Source organism: Xiphophorus hellerii, chromosome 1 (genome assembly GCF_003331165.1).
Source record: "Xiphophorus hellerii strain 12219 chromosome 1, Xiphophorus_hellerii-4.1, whole genome shotgun sequence".
NCBI classification, from domain to species: Eukaryota; Metazoa; Chordata; class Actinopteri; order Cyprinodontiformes; family Poeciliidae; genus Xiphophorus; species Xiphophorus hellerii.
In genome coordinates this window covers 28,341,551-28,359,087 of record NC_045672.1, presented here as the reverse complement: position 1 = coordinate 28,359,087, position 17,537 = coordinate 28,341,551, and the positions used below count along the sequence as shown (strand labels likewise).

At 38.4% G+C, this 17,537-nt stretch overlaps 1 protein-coding gene across 2 annotated transcripts; it reads right to left on the bottom strand.

Moving 5' to 3' along the window:
• Window positions 1-65: 65 nt before the first annotated feature.
• On the bottom strand, window positions 66-17,029 carry klhl21 (kelch-like family member 21). 2 transcript variants are annotated; one of them, XM_032558321.1, is made up of 5 exons: window positions 16,880-17,029; window positions 9,222-10,300; window positions 4,022-4,427; window positions 3,080-3,152; window positions 66-2,799 (listed from the first exon to the last, which is right to left on the bottom strand). In XM_032558321.1, exons 2-5 carry the CDS (start codon window positions 10,246-10,248, stop codon window positions 2,470-2,472), a joined length of 1,836 nt encoding a protein of 611 aa, XP_032414212.1. In that variant the 5' UTR covers window positions 10,249-10,300; window positions 16,880-17,029; the 3' UTR covers window positions 66-2,469. The 2 variants fall into 2 exon arrangements, with proteins under 2 accessions (XP_032414212.1, XP_032414221.1); XM_032558330.1 differs by lacking the exon at window positions 16,880-17,029 and adding an exon at window positions 10,787-11,418.
• Window positions 17,030-17,537: the final 508 nt, after the last annotated feature.

The window sequence follows — 17,537 nt, the reverse complement described above, 5'->3', positions numbered from 1 at the left end:
GAACAGAGCACATATTTATCCTAATGTAAATTAGAATTTTAGGAGTAATAAAAACAAACACAATATATCTTTAAAATATGCTGTATTTACAACACTGGTTCAACTTCACAAAACTATATGAGAACTTTTACAACACAAAAACTCTTCAAAAACTGCATACTTTAAAGCAAAAACATTTTTTCAAACTGAGATTCTTTTGTACTTCCAGTCAACGTTGCTGGAAACGCATTACAAGCGTTATATATTTGGTTAAGGAAAGTTTTTCATGCACAATTCAACTGGAGCATTCAAAGATTGATGTACAACCAAGTTGATGAAGATCAACTAAATGACTAAACATCATTTAGTTGATGTTCAGATCAACTAAATAAAAAGTCAACACTGCAAGCTGGAGTCCTTCAGACCATTACTCAAATCTTCATTTCTCACACTAAACAGAAGAAATGCAAGTCTGTTGTGAAACTTAAGAGCAGTTAGGGAATGTAAACATTTAACAGCAAATTTCTGATCTAATTTTAACTTCCATGTAGAAAAATGCTGCTAATTTAGAACTGCATTTAAAACAAACTGAATCAGCAGCAAATCTTCTCAAAATCCTGCGTCAACCACAATATACCCCCACCCTCAAAGTCCCCAGACCTTTTTAACAACATGAGTTAAAGCTTTTGAACTGTAAACGGAAATGCATCTGAATGTAAAAGAAACCAAAGAATCCTAAAATGCACATGGATGCTTTGGACCATGAGATGTCCAGGACAGGCTGGACTTATGCATCGTGATCCTTCAATCAGTTAGTCACAGATCAAAATTAGCACATTTTAACTTGAAATTTCTCTGGAAAAAAAAAAGTTTTTCTTATGCATCAAAATTGAAAGGTCCAACTTCTTTCAGTACCTTTGGATTGTAATAAAATCTGATTAATGTTTAGAGATGGATCAATGAAGAAATTCCTGCAAGTCCTTCATTTTCTGTTGAGGTAAAAACTACAATCAGACTTAACAGGAAACAACTTGCAATATTTGAGAACTGACATTTTCCTTACTTCTACGTCTTGTTGCTATAATCACATTTGCCCAAACTTCTGTTTCAAACTGTAGACATCACCATCAGTTAAAGAAACACCAAATGTCTTCATGTAGGTCATTGCTTTTGTGATTCTATGCAGTTGTGATCTTGAATACTTGGGAACTGCAGTGAAAACGTATCTGCAGGTCAAAGTAAAAAAGAAAAAAAAAGTCTAATCTGTGCATCTTTACTAGTGTTTCACCCTTTCATCAAGGCATACAAACAGCTATCTTATCTAAAACTCAAAGTTGCCTATCACTACACAGAAAAGAGTAAAAATAAAAAAAATTAGCACAAACTAATTCTGTCTCTAACCCCATGTAGTGACCAGGAAAGTCCACAAGAGGGCTGAAAATCACCAGAAACCCATGCATTAAGTAGTTTTGAACAACAATGGGTAAAACTACATCTAGGTTGGATGTTACCCAATCATTTCAAATCTTTTCTGCACATCAAATGATGCTAATGCTGTAAATCTTGACCCATTTCCCTAGCAGATGCACACTGTGACGACCATATGTAAATAAAAAAACATGTAAGGAAAATAATATGGATTATGTGTTTAAACTATATGTAGTCTTCGCTCATGCATTAGAGCCAAACAAAGAAAAAAAAAAACTCCTGGTACCTTAGAGTGTGATGGCACACACACCATGGTCTAAATAACACAGATTATTTCAGCACTTTCACAACAAAAACGTTCAAAATTATTTGGAGCTTATTGTGAATATAATATGATTGTTAAAAGTTAAAGTGCTTTTAACTGTTTTCACCGCCATCCTTCTGCTGTTGCAGTTCATGTCCCTTCATTCTCTCAGAGCCAAGATGTAGCAGGGTTCAAAATCTACTTTAAAGCAAATAAATCTATAACCCATATCATAGATATTGAGCAGCAATGTATCATGTCTAATCAATACCGAACAATTACATCATTCCCAATCGAGATTTCCCACCAATCCTTGCAGCAATGAGGTAAACTGAACTCTGCAAAAGCAAAATCTTACGAAACATCTTTTTTTATCGTTTTCAGTGCAAATACCTTAGTATACTTAAAATTAGACTAAAATAACTTGGAAGTAACTTTTCAGCATGTTATGAAGAATTTTGAATTTATACAAGTTACAACATTTATTTCCCTTTGGGATTATTAAAGTATATTCTAATTTGAATAAGAGCTAAGTCAACAATTCTTTAATATGGATGAAAACATACTAGTTCCACAAGCAGATTATTGCTATCATCAATATTAAGAAATTATTAAGTCATATCTTGCTGAAAGATTACTTGTAAGTTGTGTTTTACTTCAAGTGTAATAAGATATTTGCACTAGAAACTAAACTCAAAATACTTTGTAAGATTTAGTATTTTTGCAAAGAGAGAACACAGCGAGCATGTATGACCGCATCAATGTGCTGGGTTTACATCCTGGTTCTGGTTCAGATTGTTGTTGAGGTTGTGGAGCGCTTGGTGGCGCTGGTGCCGGTGGAGGTGTATGGTGTTGGACTCGGGTGTGTCGGTGGGTTCAAACGAGCTGGCCACCAGCGGCATGAACTGGCGGAAGATGCTGACGCTGCCGTGCCAGAAGGTCCGCTGGGGGAGCCGTCCGGCCGCCGTCCAGGCGCGGTTCGTCGGGTCGTACGCCTCCACGACGTCCGACAGCTCGAACGTGTTGTCGTAACCGCCGGATACGAACAGCTTACCGCCCAGGACTGCCACGCTGCCTCCGACGTGGACCTGAAAAATTCAAAATCGAATCAGCTTGCTGGCATCTTTATTTTTGTGTACCAATGTGTTGGAAAGTTTTCTTTTCTTCAGTATTTCTAGAACGTCTGCTGTGTTTGGACAATAAATCCATTAGAGACAAACTGCAGCACTGGAAGCATCAATTCCTGCTTGTTTTTATTGATCTCGTCCTGTTCTGTGTGTCCAACCTGTTTACTGTACAACACTGAAGGTCACAGAAGACTATTATTAAAGCAGGGCAGCACACAAGCATCTAATCTGAAATACAAACCTGGTTCATGGGGTTAATTTTATCCCACTCGTTCTTTTGTGGATTGTAAACATCAACCTCCGCCGAGTCATCCCTGCAAATAGAGACAGGCTGTTACTGGCCAAATACCCGCTGCGTCACATATATCAGAAGCTCTGATGACTGTTTCATCCTAGTAAATCCTTCTATTTATTAATATTCAGCCATTTCGAACATAAACACATCACCACCCAAATTGTGTGGAAATAGAGGGAATTTTGAGTTTTTTTTCTGTTAGATTAAGCCAGAATGAACAAAAAATGTCACATTCTTTGAACTTTGACTATAACACAATCATTAGTATGGTCTAACTAACAAAGTAGTAAATCAAGGTAGTTTTCTTCATTTTTTAAACAATAAACATTCTATTGCCTAAAATGCACTAATGTCAATAGAATGTAAGGATGATCTGTTGACAATTATGGGATTAAAAAAGCAAAAGGTGCTCAATAAGAGATGTTTTTACAGAATTTGAAACAGGTGAAGCTAAAACTGCCACTTGTGAACAGATTTACAGGTAAAGTTTTTCTTTTTATATTTTAAATGCAAAAACATTTTTTGCACAGTTTTGACTTAACTATTGCTCTGACTGCATTGTTCTTTCAGTAAATGACATGTTTTAGTCTGTATATTACAGTTAATGATTAATCGATTACTAAATTAGTTGACAATTACTTCAATAATTGATTCATCACGATTAACGATTTTATCCATACTAGTGATGAGATGTTCAAGAAGCAAATTAGTTACAGTCACAGAAGAGCAAGTTGCCATTTTATAATCATCTTTAAAAATAGCTTGAACTGTTTATTTACACTTAAGAACATAAAACAAAAGCCTTTTGTGAGTGAACTAATTAAACTAAAGGCTAGCCTGTCTAAATTGTTACCATAGAAATAAAATATACAGTAAAAGATCCCTCACCTAACAAAGTAAATGAGGCAATTGAGGGTCACTGTTTTGGGAGTGAAGGACCAGGGAGGCAGCTGTCCACAGTTGACCATGGTCCAGCGGTTGGTGTCGGCGTCGTAGCTCTGGACGGCCATGGTGTCCTCGCCGGTCAGAGAGCCTATAGCGTACAGGCGGCCGTTGCACGCCGTCGTGGAGCAGTTGTCCATGGGGTGCAACATGCCTGGCAAGGCCTCCCAGCAGTCCAGAGCCTGGTCGTAGCGCTCGGTGCTGTCCGACGCCACCACGTACAGCTGGCCTTTCAGCACGCACGAGCTGTGGTACTCGCGGGCCTTCAGCATGGGAGACACCTCCGTCCACTCGTTTACACTGGACTTGTAGCGCCACACGCCGTCGTACAAGCGGGAGCCGTCAGAACCTCCTGGAGAAACATGGAGAAGCAGCTTTCAGCTTCCACTCACAAAAATCTGGAACAAACTTTCAGATAACTGCAAAAATTCAGAAACAATGGCTTCCTTTAAATCAAGGCTAAAAAGCGGCTTGTAAGTAAATGGAACATCGATCAACATATTTTACAGAGCAAATATCCAAAATAAAACACAATTACCAAAAACAATAAACCATAAATATAATGGATTATGATGTCTCTGAAAACAAAATTGATCTTCAAAAAATATTAATCATCAGAATGGAAATTATTGACCTTATTTTAATTTATCATGTGACTTATTGCAGGCTTAGTGTAAATTACTTTTGAAATGAATTATGCTATGCAAATAAACTTGACAAGAATATGAGCATTTTTACCTAATAATTTCACCGACATCCTGAGATGAATAATGATTTATCTCAATAAATAATGCAATAAAAGTTATATTGATAATGTTGGGAACTCAGAGAGCAAATAACATCCAGACATGAATCTTCAGTTTGCAGACAACTGTCTACATGTATGACATCTTTAACAAGTGTAACACCATAAACTTAGAGACATTGCAAAGAACAAACAAAAATGAACCAAACGTAAATGCATAATCTCTCCTTGAACAAATGAGATCGACATACAGTACAGACCAAAACTTTGGACACACCTTCTAATTCAATGGGTTTTCTTTATTTTCATGACTATTTATAAGGCAAGAAATCCCACTTATTAACCTGACAGGGCACACCTATGAAGTGAAAACCATTTCAGGTGACTACCTCTTGAAGCTCATCAAGAAAATGCAGAGTGTGTGCAAAGCAGTAATCACAGCAAAAGGTTGCTACTTTGAAGAAACTAGAATATAAGGGTTATTTTCAGTTGTTTTACACTTTTTTGTTTAGTGCATATTTCCACATGTGTTATTCATAGTTTTGATGCCTTCAGTGTGAATCTACAATGTCAATAGTCATGAAAATAAAGGAAACTCATTGAATTAAAAGGTGTGTCCAAACTTTTGGTCTGTACTGTACATCTGTTCAACACCCCACTGTCCCACATTTCACAAGTCTAAACATAGACTCCACTAACTTAATGCAACAAAGCCGCAATAGTCAGCTGCTACTAAAACAGTTCTACAGATGGACTTTATTGTGTTTCTCTACAAAGGCAATTAATTCTTGTGGTTTTAATTGAGTTATGTGAAGACATAATACACAGATGTAGATTTTAAATGAGTTAGTTAGTTTGTAAATTATTTGTCTAGTCCACCTCTGTACAGTTGAAATCATTTTCTCTACTAAAAGACATTTTTTTCACAGCATCTTCTTTTCCATTAGGATTTACTAAAATTATTTTTACCTCCTTAATGCCAGAATAATAAGGTGGATTTCCTTGATATGCCATAATAACTGCATGTGGTGTATTAGACATTAAGTCTTTCCATAAATATATCTTTAATTATTTTTCCATACTTTTCTGGACATTAAAAACATTTTCAACCAGTTCAGCGGCTATTTAATTTCAGTTTTATTCAGAAAAAGTCAGTGAGTATGTTTGACTGGCCATTTAAACCAGTTCAGATGACAGAGATGTTAGTTAAATTTATGAGCTGTATTTAAGTGACTGATGTGGCGAGGTTGAATAGATTCATGAAGTGTACTTCTATGTCTGTAAAACAAACAAAAATGTGTTGTAAAAATAGAATGTGACTGAAAATAAGTCACCAAATAATTTGGAAATGTAATGGCTTTAAATAGTAATATCAGTACTTGGTCATGACAATTAACTGCAATCAGAATAATCATACTCAGTCAGCTAAATCTTATTATTTCTGATTCCCTGCAGCAAATGGTAGGTGTATACCCAAGAAGATCTGAAACTCAATAAAAAGAGCCTGAAGAAAGTACATTTTTATTTAATAAATTGGTTGGCTTTTGTAGGTTATCCTGCAATAGTCAGCCCCGCCCATTCCTCACTACTCCCCAGGGCTGCCTACTGACCAGTTCTCCGTCTAACAGGTCCGGAAAATCTCTGAGTCCTGGGTATTACCCTAAGAGTACTCTATAAGAGATAATCTATTTAAACTGGTAGCGAAAGTGACTCGTCTAGCTCTAACTACCTCCAATCCAGAAGTTATGACCCTTTACAGTTAAGAAACAATCAGCTGAGTAGCCCTCGCAGCTGCATAATTCCCATAACCACTTCTGTTAACGGTAGCCCACTTTCTAAATCATAACTTGCACTTGGAACCGGCTAGATTATGTTTAGTGACTTAGAGGTAAGTCCCAGGGTCATTATTTACTCTCACCAAAGGAAATTATGAAGCCTCCTATTTACTGGAATCATGTACATTAGTTTTACCTTGATTAAAAGAACTGGACAAAGATTAAATGACTCTATTAATTCCAATGTCCACCAACCTCATCAGAATTTTATAGTATAAATTTATTAAGCAAGCTTAAGCAGGGATATGCGACATACAGATCAATAATCAATTGTAAATAGATCAAAAACAGTGTAATAAAATTTACATGTACAATCATACTACTCTGTCTCCTTTCCCTAAGAGTGAAGTCGCAAGTTCTAAAATAGAATTTCAATGAGCAGATTCAACTCATACCCAGACGATGGTGGATCTTTTGGCAACAGGAATTTCTTGCATCCTTGGTTGAGGTCTTTGCCTTGTGTGGAAAAACCCTCCTCAGAAAGGAAACAAAGCAGAACGGGTCTGAACCCTTTTTGCAAGACCCAGTTCTTCCTCCCTGTGGGACCTTTGTCCTTCCTCCAAGTCTTGCTGCAGAGTTTAAGTGCTGAGTTGAGACGAGACCAGCGGTCGAATAAAGAACCAGAGATGGGGCAATGGAACCCAGTCCGTTCTTAGCGGTGTGAAGTCCGAGCTTCCCCGTGGTACTGAAGTGCGGTCCGTAGCTTAATCTGCTCCTCTGTGAGTTGTTTCTCCTTCTGCGCCGCCGGACTGGGAACAGCTGGTTCCTCTTTTCAGCCCCTTTTTATGCCTCTCCTCACCATGTGTGTGTATGGGGAGGTTTGGTCTACGTGACTTGCTTCACATCTGCTGTCTCTCATGAAAAAGTCCCTACATTTCTCAACCTGTTTTTGCTGACCATAGCGGAATTTCCCATACTTCCTCTTTTTCCGTTGCCTCAGCCAAACTCACCGCACCACCCATCCTGTGCGCTTTGGCCATCTGTTCAGAACTGCTTGCGACATTTCCTGTTCTCAGAGCTGTACTGCACCTTCGTCTCTCCTATATTCTATAACTCACTTTATCTATTAAAACTCAGTAAACACATTCAACCTCTTGTTAAATTGATTTCAGATGATTATAACTTCATATTCATTGACAATACATCACATCTTTTCCATATTGTTAATTATTAACATAATCATTACATATTTAAATCATTACAGATCATTAATCAGAGATTCTTTGCAGAAAGTTATTGAGTGATTACTTATATTCATGTTATTCAGACTTATTCAACTTAATTAACTTTTAATCAAACTACAGGATTACTTTATTTCTTCCAAGCCATTATGCATCTTTTTCTGCGTGTGCCTGGAAAGATCTCATACCCTTATGCCAGTTTTCTTGACACTTTTCACTCTGATTCTACAGAATCCACATGAAATTAAATCTGGGAAATGATTTGTAATTGTTTTAGCTCACAAAAACAGAAGAGTGTTAAATTTTGAGCACCACTGTACATCAATAAGAAAGAACCAAATGTAACAAAACTGGGCATGTCAATGTTGTGCAATCATGTGTTGCTGTTATTTCTATAAATGATGTTATTAGCTAATGCTGCTAAATCAGTGCATCATCATAAGTCATCTTCAGGAGCCAGGAGATCAGAGCAGAATATCTGACACCTCATCTCGAATATACACAGTCAACTTCTCTGTGTCATATCAGACATACGACATAGAGAACCCTATTCCAGTGCTAATAACAACGATGACAAGGATAGCACAGCTGTCCTGGTAGCACCTGCATTGCCTCATTTGCCCTCCTCAGGCAATATTTAAAGAGGATGTACATTTATATTCTGGAGCCCTTTTGAAAAAATTAAGGAACAGAAACGGAAATCGCCTGATAGTCCGGTAGACTCAGTTCAATTGGGGATCAAAATTGCAACATTTGTTACATTTACTGTCTCAAAAGAAGTAAAACCTTTGAAAAACACATTCCCCCTCTTCATTTGTGGTGGCGCTGCACCAAAAATCACTAAAGGAAAAGACACAAAAACCTCTGAAGAAGATCAGGAACGCAACTTCCTTCTTCACCAAATATGAACAAAAATGGAGTAGGGTCAGATTTTAATGGTTGTAGGATTCTCTTTTGTCTTTGGTAAAAGACCACGACCTATTTCTCCCATTAATGCTTTTGGTTGTATTTACCCAGAATGCCCTGCGCTCTTCCACTTCCTGCCTTTGGAACAGTCTCTGGTCTGCATTTACATTTGCAGTCCAACCGCACTGAAGATCATTTCAACCAAACTGAGACCTAGGTTTATAGGCAAACCAGAATTTACGTTTTTGCATCAAACAATCTCTGGAAACAAACTTGAGTTTGACTGAAACAGACTAACCATACCTGAGGTGAATACACACCAAAATACATGAATCTATCAAATATCAAATGTGGACTATTGGATTCAACTGAGAACTGAAATAGTTGCTTAATTTACCCAGGGATTAAAAAAATTAGCCCTTAACATAACACAACCAGAGCTAGGTCAGAGCTGTCTGCTGAAGGTTTGGGTTTCTTACCTGTGACATACATATCATTTCCGAGGGCTGCTATGCTGTAACCTCCTCCAAGGTGGTCGGGGAATTCGGCAAGGTAGCGCCACTGTCCGGTCTGAGGGTTGTAACAGTCCACAGTGACCAGTTCGTCGCAGTCCTGGTCACAGCCTCCGACCACCACCAGGATTTCCGCCAATCCCGTAGAGGGCCGAGGTCGCATGCGATGGCACAGCCTGTCGTGGCGGTCGTATTCACAGGACTGGAAGCTGCGGGCTTCGTTCACCATGCGGAGGCAGGTGGGTGACAGGTAGACAAGCGGGTCACTCTCCACGTGGGCCAGGAGGAAGAACCGCCTGACGAACGGGAGGCGGACCTGCTGGAGAAGTTCGGGCCAGTAATGCAGCCGTCGCTGCAGATCAGCCTTTACCCACCGCACTGCAATTTGGTAGACCGTCTCCTCCTTATCCACGCAAAGCTCGTCGTCGGACACGAACTCTAGTAGACGCTTCCATGGCAACCGCTCAAAGTCTGTCCCTTTCGCCAACTCCATTATGTTTTTGAGGACGAAGCGGCGCGCGCTAGTCGCCAACTCCCTGCAAGCGTAAGCCTCTGCAAAGTCTTGTATCTCTAAGCAGTTGGAGACATCTAGACGCTGCTCCAGAAACGCACAGCAGGCCTCTTTGACCGAGGGGAACTGGAACAAATCAGCCGTCTTCAGCAGGAGATCCACGTTGTCCTGAGTGACCGTGACCCGACCCGTGTAGCAGAAGTCCACCAGTAAGCCTAGAAGCTCGGCTGACACCTCATGTAGAACCACTCTGTCCATTACGCTCTCCCTCAACGTCCCGGTGAACATGGCACGGAAGTAGGTGCTGGCAGCAGCCAACACCGTGCGGTGGCAGTGGAACTCCCGCCCCTCGGCACATAAAGTCACATCGAAAAACTTCCGCTCAGCTCGTAGCTCATGAATTCCTCTCAGGAGGTTGAAGGCATGCGAAGAGTCAAAAAAAGGTAAGGTGGACGGCTGCGTCTGGAGAACTGGTTTCTCCATCTTTCCTCTCACTGTGTCTCACTGGTGGTCGAGTTCAGAATGAGGATTTCATCTGGAATAGACATCAAAAATACCTGTTAAGCATCAGCAGAGCTTATCAGTAATTCTGCTACAAATTCCTACCTCATTATCAGTTACGTTCCAGAATGTTTCCTTCTCTAATAATTAAACCATAAAAACTTGCCAAACAAGATTACTAAACCAAAAAGGATTTTAACAGTTGCTTTCAAATTAAAACAAAAAGTTTCAAACTGCAGTTACAAATCAAAGATGAGTGGTGGTTGAAGTTTGAACCCTGAAAGGATCATTATTGCAGAGTCATAGTAGCATTTTTTTCATATATTGTGTCAAACATTTCTCATCAAATGGTATTACATTTAAAATTATTCATTAAGAAATGTATGAATTTTTACATGAAGAAAAGATGATTTCAGTAAAGCATTTTTAATTGTCTTAATGTAATGGCAAAAAATGACAAACTATGAAAGCCATAGTAACAGAAACAATAGTTAAAAACCTTTTCAGTTTGTTCTCCTACCTGATAAGCCCCTTTAGGCTGGTTACACAAGTGAAAAAGTAAAACAGTCAAGAGAACACAACAGTGAAGCTCAGTCCGTCTCTGACGAATGCGACCAGCTCCTTCGACGTGTTTAAGAAAGAGCTCGCTTGTGGTCTGCAGCTATAAATACGCCCACAGTATCCATTTCCAGACGGGAGTGGGGGTTGGATTTTAGGGAGAACACCTAACAGGCAAGGGAACTGATGCTAACAGTCAGACACCCCCCACCACAACCTCTGGTATGTCTCTGAGGTCACTCAGACTGAGTAAGGAGTCTTTATGGGAATTGCCAGTAGAGCCTTGGCCTCCTCACCACCTGTAGGGTTGCTTCCTGTTTGAATTTCCAGCAATCTCTTGGCAAAACATACATTTGCTCTGAGCAGGCAACACGATCACTTGCTTCGGTTTTATATGAAAACAAAACCTACAACCAGGTTCTTCTAGGAAAAATAGTATCACTCCAGACTTCATTTGACAACCATGAAATTCAATCTATCAGCTTTATGAGAAACACATTTTATTTTGACATTCACATTTCAGTTTAGTCAAATCACTTAGACAACAAAACCACTGATGACGACCTTCTCTGAGAGTCATCTAAGGAGAAGATAACTTCTTAAAATACACAAGTATCTGTTTACAGAGATTTGTATGAAGGTTGTTGTAAAGCCCGCCGTCCTCTGGCTGAAAGACGGCGCACATTCCACACCAGGGTTCAACAATGCAGCAGTCCAAAGATCTGTGCAGGGGATCAATCTTCTCTCCTGAGGGCAAACAGAGCCCCATAACCCAGAGAGGAGATAAAAATAAATGGAAAACCCAAATATTCATATTCTTCAAAAGGATAAAAGGTAATATCTACTCAGCATGTCTGTTCAGCATATGGTGAATTAATTACTTGATGTAAAATTCAATCCATCAAAAAGTATCATCTTGATCTGTCACACTAAGGAGGACAAAAATAGAGTATTTCCAAATTTCAAATTGTCTGGGATTTTATTGAATGTCTTAAGTGAAGTAAAATTTCTTGGCCATGTGTTGACAGACAGTCTGTCTGATGATGAGGACATTTACCGTCAGGTTTGAATGTTACACGCTCAGGCAAATATCCTTGTCCGCAAGTTTGGATTCTGTTCTGATGAAGTGAAACTGAACTTGTTTAGGTCATATTGTACACTGCACATTTGTGGTGAAATTTTAAAAAAGCCAGTCTTCAAAGATTGAAGGTGGCTTATAATGATGCACTGAGACTCTTGTTAAATAAACCCAGATGGACCAGTGCCAGTGAACTGTTTGTATCTGCTCGCGTCAGCACTTTGATGGCTGTTTTAAGAAAGCTTATGTATAAATTTATTTGTCGTTTAAACGAGTCTAATAATAGAATTATACTACTGTTGACTAATGTTAAATATAGTGCAGTAAAATACTCATCTGTACTCTGGAGACACTGGTATGATTGCCTTCTGAATGGCTAGGAGTCGTTTTTTTATTGTACTTTTTATTCTTTTATTGTCTTTGTTTTCCTTTTTATGTAATCTGGACTCTGAGTCTGTAATAAATCTATCATCATCATCATCATCATCACGAGGACAATGCTATGAAGGCTTCTACCAAAAACTAGGAAGATAAAGGACATCACCCCAATTTCAAAGACCTTACACTGGCTCCCTGTAGCTCAGAGAATAGACTTTAAAATATTTATTTTAGTCTACAAATCACTGAATGGCTTAGCATGAAAATACATTAAAGATCTGCTGCTGTTGTATCAACCTTCCAGACCACTCAGGTTTTCTGGTATGGGTCTATTTTGAATCCCCAGAACCAAATGTGCATTCAGTTTTTATGCTCCAGTAATCTGGAACAAACATCCAGAAAACAGCAAAACATCCAAAACACCGAATTCCTTTAAGTCAAGGTTAACGGTTTATAAAGTTATCTTTGATTCATAATTGCTGGGTTTCAGTCACGTGAAACCAGGAATTACGCGGATGATGCGCGAAATTCAGATGGAGGGCTGGAAGAGGATTTCTCTGGTTCAAAACAAAGCAAAGTTGATCACAACAAGTATGCTAATGCTCCAAAATAGGCTGGAACAGACAAGGCATCTCGAAAAAATACGTGTATATTTAGAAAATGATCCGTATTATCTTGGTAAAAAAAAGACTTCTCTTATAATCTTGAGGATTTACCCAGCATCGAGGCGATCGACATAACTAACTGGAGCTGCAGACCTCATATTATATGACAAGCCAGAAGAAAGTTTTCAAAAGCCTGGAGAATACATTCATTTAGTTTCAAGTTGGGTCAAGCATTTAGGATCAAAAGAAGATTTAAATGGCTGTCGACTTGTTTCTGCCGGGTGAGTATTGAATTGTGCTATTTTAAGTAATTAGTCTATGATAACAATGCTATCACTAACAACAAGCTAATCCATGTTATTTCTGTAAGCTTGGATCTCCTGGTAAATAATTTATTTAGCTTCAGATTTATGCTGGATTTGTATGTTAATGTTGCGTCCTACAACAATCCAGCGTTGTAGGACGCTGGATTCAGATCCAATGTAGGTCAACCATTCGCACAGAAACCCCATGTTCATGTCTGGCCACGAATGTAGTTCTTGTCCAGACATGAACCATGTATGGGAAAAGTCACAGCTCACGGTGACAGTATGGCGGTGTAGGTTATATTTAATTTATTTAGCTTTTTTTTTTTAGCATGAAAATCCCACTCAATAAACATTATATTTTCTGTCCGGGACTCGGCACTGAGCTAGCTGCTAACAACATTAGCACTCTGAGGACAACCACGCCAGGGCATAAAAATAATATATCTTACCTTACATATGAATGCTTGGCTTTCTAAGTAACTGTCCAATAAAACATCTGAAAATACAATTTAAACGATGCCATCATTACCTGCTAGAAAGTGGGCGCTACAAACTCTGGCATTGTTAGTTTCTGCAACTCCTGTTTTAAGCTGTAGATTGTTGATCCACTTTTCTCCTCTTTTTTCAGTAAGTTTTTTTTTTTTTAATTAACTCCCTTGTGACCAAATACCTTCGAAACAGGAAAATAATGTTTATCTTTCTCCCTATTAGAACGGTAGGAACAATCGCACAGGACACAGACTTTAGGCATTTTGATGTTGGATCAAAAAAAATAAATGGGCTCCATTTATTTCCTGCCCTCCATCTGCATTGGGTGATGTTGGTGCTACGTCATCTGAAACCCAGCAATAACTGGAACATTGATCAATATATTCGATACATAGTTACTTGATGATTTTGCTGACGCCATCTGACAAAATGTAATGTTTTTTGCTGTTTCATGATTAGTTACTAAATTATATTTGTATAATGTAAAGAACTTTGAATTGCCTGGTAGCTGAAATGTGCCATACAAATAAACTTGCCTGACAATTTCTCCAGGAACAACTTAAAAATATCACCAACTATAATCTGAATGTGTTAAATTACTATTTTACTTCAGTCTGTTATGGCCTGATGTTGTACAACATTAAGTACAGAACACGTCTAAATCAGCTCTGAAACTTGGACACAAAACAATCTGTGCCACATCACCTTTTCTAGAAAACTTAAATAAGGAGCACAATGCTTCCTAGAACTTTGTGTCCTTCAGGAGTATGATTCATCGGAGAGGTGGGAGGGTGTGGGGAGTGTTTATATGGAAGCTGCTGTGTGGATGTGTACACAGTAAATCAAAAACAGACTCAATATATGTGAAGGTTTATGCACCATATCTTCCCCCTGCTGGCATAACTTTGCAACTACAACCAAATATATATTACAGTCCAGTCCATAAATATTTGGAAGAGACCATTTTTTCCCCAATGTAGGTAGGTAACTATTTTTTTTTGTTTTGTTTAAATTATCTGAAATACTGACAAACAAGTGATGTGACCATTCTTTTATGAACAGTTTCCTCTTGAGCTGTTGTACTTATTTTCTCCCTTCACTCCACAAAATGGTTTTTTTATTATTATTATTATTATTATTATTATTATTATTATTATTATTATTAAGCAGATAAGAGGCACAATAGTGAAACCTGAAACTATTGATGCACTTGTTACATAACAGGTTGTTGCTAGGAAACCAAACAGTGAGTGAGTTAGTAGATACCACCCACATTGCTTAGCTGGCCCTGATACCGATAAAATCACAACTGCATAAAATTACATGGATGCCATATTTGGTTGGATGTATTTTAAGCAACATAGTCTCACATTCTGCAAGCCAATTTATTTAGCCAAATGGATGGACAAGCTGCTCACCATATGTCGATTTTTAGTGGCTGAGATGCTGAAGCTGACAGAAAATTGATAAAATTGCAATAATCCAATTGCAATTTGGATTATTGAGAAGAAGGAAAAAAGAAGAAGAAGAATCAGGACAATGTAGGGTAATTGATATAATCATCAGAATATTCAGCTATGGTGTCACAATAACATGTTTCCTGTTCAGGTCCAGCACTAATATTCACGTGAGATTTTCATAACTACTATTTTGAACTCAAAGTAAAAGAGTACATCGTTTTCACCAATTCTTTTATTTGGGGCTTGGACACTCCTGATCTGAACAGAAACTAGTGCAAACATCTTCCTTAGGAAGTGTTCAGATTTCACTACAACCCTACCCCCAACCTCCCTCCTGTCTGGAAAAAAGGAGCTCTACGGCAATCAACTCATTCTGCATCACTGCTTTTTGATTCAGGATTGTGAGAGTGAAGACAGCTGCTGAGACCAATGTAACCATCCAAGTGGAGACACATGAACCTACAGCCCTCCCCAGCTGAGCCTCTCCTGCCCTTAAAAAGGCAACCTAACACACTCACCTCATTCCCATCTCTCAACTGTGGAAGGCCAACACAAACCTAACAGACGTAACAGTAAGACGACAGCAGGCCGGATGTGTTCTTGATATTTTATCGCAGTCATGATTACCCATCTAAATAGTGTGGTTTTATTTGAACCGATTATGTTACGCAGTCATGTAATGGATCCCTTGATAATATGATTTTTTCTAGTTATTTAATTCTGGGACTTTCCAATTGCTTTGAAGAGTTTTACGGAATCTTCTTAATGGTTACAGAAAGACAAAAGCTACAAGGATGCATTACAAGTATGCTACTTATAACCAGAAAATCCACATTTGTACTGACATATCAAATCGAATTGCCTGATGCTTCATTATGCAGCTGCAGAAATGCTACACATCTTTCAGTGGGATCCACCTAAATAGAGTTGCACAATACGTCAAATCACAATAATAACCAGAATGACAGGAGTGGCAAAAGCAAATGAGGTGGATTAGCTGACGGTGTTATCTAAAACATGTTTCTGAGAAATATCATCTCCACTGCCTGGGTATTGAGCTGTTAGCATGATAAACAGTGTCTGTAGTCAGAGGCCTCTTCAGATTTGTTGCAAGACTGACTGCTACTGGAGATTCTTACTGCACAACAGCATCACCTTCCACACCAACTCTTACTTGGAAGATGTGAGTTGTGACAATGTTTGATTTCCGTTTGTGAATTTTTCAGTTAAGCTGATTTTTACCAACCACCGAATACTAAAAAATATCAGTTTTCTCCAATAATATGAGGAGGAATCAGAAGGAACCATGCAAGTCTTCCAATATTCAGCATGTGTTGATGTGAGCAATGGACAGAGCAATAAGCCATGTATAGTCTAATATTTAAATGTGAAACATCCGATTAAACTGCACTGTGTACAGCTCCGAGTTAGGAACTATCTGCAGATGTGTCAAGAAAAGCTAACAAACAAAATAAGTTATACGAAAGCTAAACGTGTGGCACTCTGCTTTAATCTGTTGATTCTTATTTCATCATAGTTTTGTTATTAATACGCATACATGTAAAGCTGTTTATCAACCAAGTAAAATCCCGCACTTCACCAGTTCAACACCAACAGGCAGCAGAAAAGTATTTTAGCTCAATTACGCAGACCTTTTGGTTAGGCACAACGTTCAAGCTAAAATCAAACAGTCCGCTGAATAACTAAACGGGCCAGTCATGTTGTTAGGTTACTCACCAAAGTGTGCACTCGTCGGGGAATGAAGATTTTAGAGAGTAATTATAAGAGCTGATATTCCAAATCGAGCCTAAATTAAAGTTTGACGCCGCAGAAGTCTTCGGCCTCGTCAGCGCCATGACAGCCGTGCTGGAGAAAGTGATGCCTTCAGGTACCGTCGTAAACATTAAGATTAAACTGAAGCGAAGCAGTATTATAACACTTTAGTCTATGAACCAGAATTACCTACTTCATGCTAAGAAATACCGGTTTGTGAATCTAATTGTATTTTTATTTTTATTTTTACATTATCTGCTTCTGATATTTAGCGTAACCGAAAACCATACTTTATGTTTCGTCTTTACATTTATATTTTACTAGATGTTTTTTGCCTTCCCGCCATGTAATAGAATTTAAGGCAGCTTTTAAAACGAAAGTGCGAAAATACAAACAAGGTTAGAGCACTTTTTTATTTTTTGAAAAGACAAAAAATTAAACTTTCAGAATGAGTGTAAACGCATCTCAAACCTGGGTCATTGCATAAAAAGGCCTGTCTGTATTACATGCACTCTGATGTTTTGTCTGCCCCTTTGCTCTGTTGATTTTTGCAACTTATTTAATTGTAAGCACAGTCAGAAATATTTCCAGTCAAACCTTTTAACGATGTCGGTATGCAAAA